The sequence below is a fragment of the Strix uralensis genome, chromosome 23, assembly GCF_047716275.1.
Source record: "Strix uralensis isolate ZFMK-TIS-50842 chromosome 23, bStrUra1, whole genome shotgun sequence".
NCBI lineage: Eukaryota > Metazoa > Chordata > Aves > Strigiformes > Strigidae > Strix > Strix uralensis.
The window spans coordinates 228,657-238,276 of record NC_133994.1 but is presented as its reverse complement, the minus strand read 5'-3'; the positions used below and the strand labels follow the sequence as shown (position 1 = coordinate 238,276).

The following is a 9,620-nucleotide window of genomic DNA, read 5'->3' as shown; positions in this document are numbered from 1 at the left end:
TAAGTTGTTGGGGTTTGGCCTGCAGGATTTAAAGCTTCTGTCTATGCTGATTTTGTTAGAAAAAGTAAATAATAAACACTTGGGAGGACTTTAGCCCCACCATGCTAAAAGTTGTGTTCTAGAGGAAGTACAAAGAAACAGTTCATAGGCTTAATTCACAGGGATGTCTCATGGGGCAATAAAGTTCTTAACTAAGTGCGGAAACAATTTAGTCATCTTTCTCTGCTTTAAGGGACTTTAGAGAGAAGTGTGGTCAACAGTGCTTAAAGAAGCCTGCAGGAGAAAGGCAGAGTTGCTGCAGGGAGTTCAAGGTACAGAACAAAAGATGTAGCATCTTACTAAAACTGGAAAAGAAAGAAGTAATCTTAGATAAGTATGTAACTGAAGGTGCTCTGGCAAGGTAAGTGATGCAGTTCCTTGAAATACAGGCATCTTGAAGGTAACGTTGGATATATTTTTGCTGATGGTTTACTAATTTTTAAAAGGGTAATTTGGTCATTCTAAACATATTTACAAATGTGAGCCAAACTATCTAGGTATTTTTGGTCCAAAAATTGTGAGGAGAGGTGAATAGGTTTGAAATGAAAAAGTTCCAGGTGGTGCTGTGTTTTTTATATGGAGGTCTAGGCAATGTCAGTCCAGCTGCGTTACTGGCTTCCTCAGTAGCAGTCATCCTCCTGTCAGCTGTAGTTCCTGCTCGCAGTTAAAAACCTGTAGCTTTCACCTCTCGTGGATGTCAAAGGTGAGCTGAAGGATGTACTTCTGTATTTTTGGCAGACGGTGAGAGTGAAGTGTTGGACCTGTGATGTTTACTCACCCCAATCTCAAAAGGGATGGGACCGTAGCTTCTCTGTAGTAGGTTTGCTGCATAGTTACGTTTCCTTTCAGGATATGTATTACGTACTGCTCCTGCACAGCTCAGGTCTGCCTGCTTGGCTCAGCCTGGCACGGACAGGGCTCTTGCGGCCGGCTGCACCTTTCTGCCTGCTCAGAGAGCTCTGCCCGCTCGTGGGCACTGGAACTGTTTATCTGGAGTCTGCCATGAACAGTTCCTTCAGGAAGGAGGCAGCTGGGTGTGCAGCAGGGTCTGGAACAGTCCTCTACGAGAGCTACCCCTCCTGTCCAAAGATGCAGTCTGAACTGCTTCCTACCAGAGGCAAGGACTGTGAAGGACTGGAAGTTTCAGGCTCTGCTGAAATTCCACTAGTTTAGAATTAGCTGAATTCCCCTCCAGCCCCTGCTGCTGTGCTCTGCTCTGGCTTGAACACAGTAAATTGAGTATTGCTTCGTTAGATGCCATAACTACTAGAAAGTATTTTTGCAATATTGGAAGCTGAAACAGTTTGAGGGTTTATAGCTCGATCACCTCATCTTGACTGCATCCTCACCACCTGAGCTCTCTTCATGCCTTTATTCTCTTCTGTAGATTATTCTCTTATGTAGATGGCTAGTAAATGTTTTAATATTTGTAACATTTTTTTGACTATTATTCATTTTGGTTTTATTTATTTTGCTTTATGTTTGAAATTTTTGAAGTGGGATTGAACAGATTATTTTTTTTTTCCCAGTCTTTGTAGGCTCTACACCTTTCCCTGTGTATGAAACAAATCTTAGATGGTTATTCATTTAGATAATTTGAAGTCTTTTCTTACAAGTTGTTATTGACTGATGAGGTGGCAGGAAAGGAGTAATTTTCAGACAGGCAATGACTTGCTCTGTTGTGTAAGAGAAGGATGAATATTCAGAAGATTTCAAATAGCTGCACAGTGCATCCAGCTGTTCTGCGTTTGTAAGAACATTTTTCTTTGTTATAGCTGGCTTCATCTGTCTTACAATTTATGTGAAGTGAACAAGCTGTATCAAGCCTGTAGACCTTGTTTAACCAGCACAGTCAGAGATTTATGATGTATACTATTGCGATCAATGTAGCATGTGTATCACTGTTAGGTGAAGTTTACTTCAAGCTTTCTGTGAGCCTTGATTAGCACAAGATTTATGCGATGTGTTGAACAAGGTAGGGCTTCACAGCTCAGACTGTTCGTGCATATAATCGAGATTGCCATCCCCCAGAGACCATTCCAGACTGTTTAGCTCTACTCCTTGCAGATACTATCAGGAAGTACCTGGGAGTGAGAAAGTATGCTGGTACTCCGCATACAAAGGCGTCAGACTAGAACCCTTTTGCAGCTGCTCTTGTGTCTTCTCCCTCATTTATCTTCGATGCCAAGATACAACAACGTTATAAAAACCATGTGGTGGCTCAGGGGAACAAATCTCTGTGCCCTTGAGTGCCCAGGCAGGAGGTGGCTTGCCCTGGTAACACTTGTGATCTGTGTCCATATATCACCTTTCTGCATCTGTCTGTGCAGCCACATAAGGGCAGGTCACAGTCATAGAATCTTCTAAGTCATGTCATCCCTGTCTGCCCCCACCGACTGTCCATGGTCTGGGTGTAAAGCCCTGACATTGACAACCATAATGTTTACCTTCCATGCTGTGCTTGATGACAGTCAGACACAATTGTTAAAGCTTGTGTTATGCACAGGCAACTCTGTTGTCATGGGCAGCTGGGGACAAGGCAAAGTGTTGCAGAGAAATAGATTTGTGGGTCTTTCTTTATGGGTGACCAAGAGAAACAATTCTCTCTCTCCAGCAGTAGTGGGAGAAAATGCTTGATCCTGATACATGCTTACTGTTTTTGTGGTGCCTTGGGGACTGGGCACTGTTAAGCTGCCATCCCTCACCAGCTCAGCATCATCAGGGAATGCAGCAATGACCCTTTTTTCCTGGCACCCCAATCTACAACAAGTGACAATGGAGAAAGTCCTCTTGCCTCTGGACTTAGACACAGTTGAGGTATCACTCTTCTAGGAGGTTTCATGGGACCCTCTGGGCATCTTGCTTCCCCTGCCTGAGTTCACTTCATGTTGCATGTTTATCTTTGTCCCATTACTTTCTTCCTGTTGTGCTGAACTCTAAGAAAATACTATACTGCTCACAGCATAATTGCAAAACATCAAGAATTTATTAATTTCCAAGTAACGTAGAGTCTAAAGTTAGGAGCTGTCTTCATGTTTCTTCATTCTCATCTTAAATCAAGCAAATCTATATACATGTTTTCAGATATCTGTATAAATTATGCAACCAAAGTCAGGGAGAGTTTCTTCTCCTGTTTACACACAATATTTCCAGAAGCACTCGGAAAGATTGCCACGTTTCTTGTACTGTTTCCTGTCCTTGGTCAAGAAGCGGCCCAGCAAAGCAATTCGAGGATGATTTCCATAGAAATTCTGAAAGTCAAACAGCATTAGAGAGGTTACTGTTGGATGGTAAATGTTCCCAGCGGGAAAGTACACTCCTCACAGCTCCAGCTGATCACCCAGCCCTGTGTTCTGACTGGGGGGAGCAAAGGCAGCGGCCCAGTGTGCCCTCTGATTTAGGTGATGCACTAAAACTAGTCCCTGCCTTTATATTTAATTCAGCAGATGTGTGAATAGGAATGATGTTCTCCATTTATCTAATGGTTCATAACAAATCTGATAATACTGTGTAACCCTGTGTTGTAGTGGGGGGGGAAAAAATGACATGCAGCTAATACTTGTTAATGTACTGGCCTGGCCTGGTGAAGCTGGAAATTGCCTTTATTTAGAAAGCTGTTTTTCTCGGGGGGAAAAAAAAGTGGGGGGTTTAGAATGAAATGCTCTGGATTACTCGCTCTTCTTTTTTTTCCTTTTTTCTTTTTTTTTCTTCTGTGCCCTGCTTATCTAACTGCTGAGTGATTCCTGCTTCAAGAGCACTGTGGCATACATTAGAATGTTTATGAAGTCTGTGGATCTTAAATGATGTCTGAGTGACAGTTCTGTGTGGTTTAAAATGTGGAATCTTATTTTTCATGTTTGTGACAGATGGTCATTTACTTACCTCTTTGATGTTTTCCCTTGGGTTGTAGCTGCTGGGGCTAAGACCTGGTAGAGGGAAGACATAATGAAATGTTTTACCATTTAGAAATGGTGAACCTACACAAGTCATTCTTGTGTGCCATAATTCTATAGCCAGCAGAATTCTTGAACTGGAACACTCTAAGGATCAGACAGAAAACCCTTTTGCTGCAGCACAGCCATTTCTTCTTGTGGCGCACAATTCCAGCAGGATCTGGGACTCTGCAGGTGCAAGCTGTACTGTCCTCTTCAGCAGGCATCTGTTATGTCTGTTGCTCCCCAAACTACCTATTGCTATTGATTCTGCACTTTCTGCAAGTATTGATGCTTTTTAAGAGACTGTGCTATTTTGTCTTGTCTGCTAGCTCCTTCTAGGCCAATCTTTGCTTTGCCCCAGTTCTGCTGTATGGGGATTTTGCTAACTAATTTGGAGACTTTTCCAGCTAGTATCTGAGCTGCAAGCACAGCTGTTCAGCAGGTTTCCCCAAGGCCTCAGTTAACCAAATGACAGCTGTCTGTTGCCTACACATGATGTTGTGTTTCATTAAATACCCAGGAGCTGGGGCACGGTATCTGGGGAAGCTGGACATGCAAACCGTGGGCACTCTTCCATAAACTGCTGTGGGAAATCCTCACCTGCTTTGCTGTCTTCAGTCAGGGTGCCCAAGAGCTCTGGCAGAAACTGCAGCAGGGAGGTGCTTCCTAGGTTGCCCAACTGCTCCAGATTTAATCTCGAATCTTCATCAGCTGCAAATGGAAGATGACAGAAGAAGGGCATACAGTAAGAGTCTTTTGCTTTGAATCCCTGTTTCAGTCTGTCTCAGATGATTTCTGATCAGTCTGTTGGCCCCACCTGTTGAAGATTACCATGAAATCACCAGTCATCCATCCTCATCTAATGAATATAACAGGGGATAGTTGTGGGCTTCTTTTTCCTTCCAAAGCTTTGAAAAAGATACCTTGCTGATGTTAATCTCAGATTCTCATTTCTCTGGCAGATTTTTAAGAAAGATTTTTGACAAACAGCAGCTCCTCCCATTGCTTGGGGAGCTCACAGCCTAATCCTCCTGGTACCCAGCTGTAGACAACCCAGACTTGCGTCTGTATATATATATATATATGTATATACCTTTTTTTTTTGGTCCATTTCTTTATCAACTAGTTCCTGTGCTAGAGCTTTTCTATGAATAAAGACAAAACTTCCTGTTTGAGGCCTATTAACCTGCTCACTTTCCCAACTATTGAATGCAATAAAATGCTTCTCTAGTGCATTTCAATCACCTCTCTTATTTAACGTATGTACCAGTACAGATATTACTACTTTTTTTGAAACAACAGATTGCTGATACCTGATGGAATTAATTTGCGTGTGCATAGAGAATTCTGTAACTAGCCTGTGCCCCAAGGCAGGTTCCCAGCAGGAGCCCTTAGCAGTGTTATACTTGAGGTAAATAAGGCTTTTTTAATCTGAGCAGTAAATTTGATCTTTGCTAATATATAGCAGGCATTCAGAATTGTAAGCAACAAGAGGGTGCTATTATCAAACTTTAGTTGTGTAGATGAATATCATTTTGTAGTTGCACTTTTAGATGATACTGCGGAGTTTTAGTGGCTCTTACCTGCAGGGATGGGTGAGACTGTATAGCTCCACAGTAGGGAGTACATAGGAAAATAAACTGTTGAAAGTGATCCCCCAACATTTCAAAAACTTGGACCAGGATCAAGAACTTGAAGACCTTGGACATCCACATTGTTAGTTTTTCCACTGTACAAAAGGACGATTGCAAAGGACAGTGGGGATTTCAGTGTAAGACTGAATAAGAATACTGTAACTTCCCTGTGCTATGTGGAGACAATTCATATCTCTAGCCTTGTATTGTTTTTTAAATTCAGAGCAGTATCAGCAGGCAAATTTGCTTTGAGATTTAGAAAAGCTCAGAACAACCTTCTTTAATACTGAGTTCTACTTCTGTCTTACCCAGCCTAAAGACTCTTTATATTAGCAAGGAAGACTTAATAAGCCTAATGGATGTCTTCAAACAAATGCAGTAATTGTTAGAGCCAGCTTGTTCACCCTGTGATGTGATAGATGCTATCCATACTGAGTCACAGTTGCCTGTAAATATGCAAGTTAGATAGTGGAAGGCTTGAGAAGGTGCTGGCTTAGGCAGTCCAAGATTTTTCAAAGCAAACTAAGGACTAATGATACCTATAAACCAGCACAACAGCCGTTGCACCTGCAAAGTGAGTAAGAACAGCCACTTTTTAATAGTCAGCTTTATGAAGTAACTTTGGGTTTGATTTCTTTGAGAACTCATTTCAGAAACCCTTCCAGCACAGGTCAGGTCTGATGACAGTAAGCTTCCAGACTCTGTTGTGCATTTTTACCAAGTCATTTCAGTCTCAATTTATAGTATAATTTCAAACTTTGAGGACAGCTTTTTCAAGCAAAGATTTATTCTTTCACTGGACTGAATGAAATCTGCATCAGTGCAAACAAATAGCATGCTCAATACATTGGTATTTTTGTAGTGTAAGAGAGACTTGCTTGTTCTTGATCTAGGTAGGACTGCATTAATCTTTGCAGTAGGTTTCCCCTTTTTTAAATATAACTTCAGTTAAACATAGCTCATTTTCAAGTGTAGCAAGAGGAGAGACCATACAGCCAAGTTTCTTTAAATTATCCAATGCTGCTTCAGCGACAGACGCTGTGTGTGCCAGCTCGCGTTCAGTGCTGGAGGGCTCACGTACCTTTGTCTCCTGGATCTCAGCAGCAGGAAGAAATATTCAGGGCACCCAACCTCCCCGTTTTACAAGACTAGCACCCACTGATGATGTTGCTTGCACTGCCAGTGTTCTGAAGGCATTCCGGCTTTTCCTACAGCTGATCAGCACAGATAAAGGCCCCTCGGAAAGCATACCTGCTTCTCTTCTGCTTTTACTGCTCCAGCCCCTGCTTTATGACCATTAAAATCAAAAGACTCTTACCTGAGAGTTGATAAGACATCTCACTGGCATTGATGATGGGGAGAGATGAGACAGGACAGGAGAAGCTGATAATAATGAGACAGCAGAATACCAGCTTATGCATCATTGCTGTGTTGAATATATTTCGTCTTTGTCTACCCCGTAACTCAGAACTCATCTGACTGTTGCCTCTGCTCCCAGTTTCACCCATTATATAGCCGCTCATGACCTCATAAATATCATCATGTTCTCTCCCCCTTTCAAAAAAAGAAAATCAAATTAATTTATTGCCCATTGATTCTAAATGGAAACCACTTTGCATTGATGTAATTTTTCAAGGTAACAGTTCATAGACAATAAATTTACTGTCTTATAGCTTGGTGTACAAAATGGATATTATATCAAACCAAGCACAGTAAAGTTTATAAATCTGGCATTAAAAAAAAAAAAAGTAACTTCCAGTTATAAATCATGAGTTAACAAAAGGGTCAGACGTTGGTTCAAATGACCAGGGCAATAAGACAGCTGATTTATGAGCCTTAGCAGTCTTGACGCAAAGCATCTGATAGGAAATGCACTTTTTTTTCCTTTTGTGAGATGGATGGATGTGTTGTGTTGTATTTGGGGTTCTCGTGCCAGGAAAAGTAAAAGAGAAGGGGAGTTAAAACATCTAGTTAGTTTACAAAGGGAATGTTAGGGGAGTTAAATTTTTTTTCCCCTTGTAGCATTTCACATCTATTTATTTGAGAAGACCTCATCCAGTGTTGCCCTAGAGAATTGTCTTGGCAGAGAAAGTACAGCTTCCATCTGGAGACTTGCTTGGTACATATAAACTACTTTGGTTGATATTAAACACAGGTCCCTCATTAGACTGGGACACCCTTTTCCATTTCACTTATCTTCTCTTTCCCTCATTTGGAAGTAACTACTTAATTCTGTGTAGGCTGGCTAGTCAGCTAGGACTGACTGGACCAGTCCCTCATCTTTGTTCTCTGTGAAGCTTCATATCCAACTGTAGAGAGCCTTGAAAATAAAAAAAAGTAAGTTTATGACAATCTTCTTTCCTTTAGTTGGTGAGAAGATTATGCCTGTTCAGGTTTATAATAAATTGAGGTTTGGTAATTTTCTGCCTATCTAATCAAATGTTTGTGCCTTCAAATGCTCTTCAGAATTCTGTGAAATCCAACCAGTGTTACTAAAGTTCTTTCTCTATGCTGAATTGCATGACAATTGTACGTTGCAAAAGGAGTGAACTTATCTGCTTCCTTTTTCCTTTATTAACATTTCCCATTGAAGATTAATTTTATATTATAAATTCTGTGGCTGCTAGGACTAATTTCAAATCAGCTACGTCGGTCATACCTAACAGACGTATTTCTGCTGCAGGTCCAATTCAAAGAGAGCGTGCCCCACACGTGCACGGTTAACAGGTGGTCCAGAAAAGCTGTAGATTCTGTGGATCACAGAATGGTTGAGGTTGGAAGGCACCTCTGGAAATCATCTAGTCTAATGCCCCGCTCAAAGCAGGGTCGGCCAGAGCAGTTTGTCCAGGAGTGCATCCAGTCATGTTTGAATAGCTTCAAGGATGGAATGAGACAGAATTTCAAAGTTAAGCTTGATAAGGCCCTGAGCATCCTCATATAAGTTCAGTGCTCTGCTTTGAGTGCAGAGGGGGGAGTGGGAGAGGTGAGAGAGGACCTTCAGAGGTCCTTCCAACCTTCTATCATCCTGTGTGTACGGAGAGGGCTAGTATTGACTTACAGAACACATGCTGCAGGTGTCTGAATTACACATCCTGTTTCTCTGGATTTGTCTTGCTGAAGTGAGTGGATATGACAAAATAATTTATCTACAGAATTAACCTAATACATCTTATATGCCTCTTTCCCTGTGATTCCCTACAAGAGAAATAAGTAGAAAGGAATTCTCTCTCCTCATCTGAGTCATGCAACTCTTTGTTCCAAAACTGCCGACAGTAATTAGGTCTGATTTGATGCATGATCTCACTGTTGGTGCTGGATGCTCTGTACAAATGCTTCTCCTTCAGTGAACTATCAATGACAATGGCCTTATCAATATTCGCTCTGAGCATCCTCCAAGGAAAGCTAATGAAGCACTCTACACAAGCAACTTATGTCCTTTGTATTCTCTCAAGGAAGACTCAGCCTCTTAGAGCCATCGTGAAGTGCGTCATGTGGAAGTTGGGCAACTTGCCCACAGCTTATTGCCTTTACTCAGATCTGAAGTTGTCACTTAGACACTCTTTCCTCTACCAAAATGTCAAAGGCATTTTCCTCAGGGGACAGTGCACACGTCATCACGCGAAGTAAAGAAACAGTTCATCCTAAACAAAGGTACAAAACCCTGAATACACGGGTGAGGGCAGTGAATGTGAATTGCACTTTGAAAACTTGGAAATTGATTTGCAAGAAACTGTTTTAATTTTTATCAAAACTACTCTCTTGTGGGCAAACTTCAAGTTCTTATTTATTATAATAGACTTTCTTTCAAGTGCTTGAGTTTAAAATAACAGCGGAAGAGTAGTCCAGATAAATTACTGAGCAAACTCTGAACAGTATGTATATGTTACCCTATCATAAAAGATTATCCTTAATTATCAGAAGAAACAACTATTCTTGATTTTAAATGATGGCTTATGAAGAGTAAGTTGTTAATGAAGCCAAGAAAACTTAAAAAAAAAAAAAAAAGACACAA

The 9,620-nt window shown here is 41.2% G+C and overlaps 1 protein-coding gene across 1 annotated transcript; it reads right to left on the bottom strand.

Annotated features, from left to right (window-relative positions):
* Positions 1–3,008: 3,008 nt before the first annotated feature.
* Positions 3,009–9,365, bottom strand: UTS2 (urotensin 2). The gene is made up of 4 exons (XM_074892610.1): positions 6,927–9,365; positions 4,575–4,685; positions 3,922–3,965; positions 3,009–3,290 (listed from the first exon to the last, which is right to left on the bottom strand). The coding sequence occupies exons 1-4, from the start codon at positions 7,129–7,131 to the stop codon at positions 3,174–3,176; spliced, it is 477 nt and encodes a 158-aa protein (XP_074748711.1). The 5' UTR covers positions 7,132–9,365; the 3' UTR covers positions 3,009–3,173.
* Between the last annotated feature and the right edge of the window lie 255 nt (positions 9,366–9,620).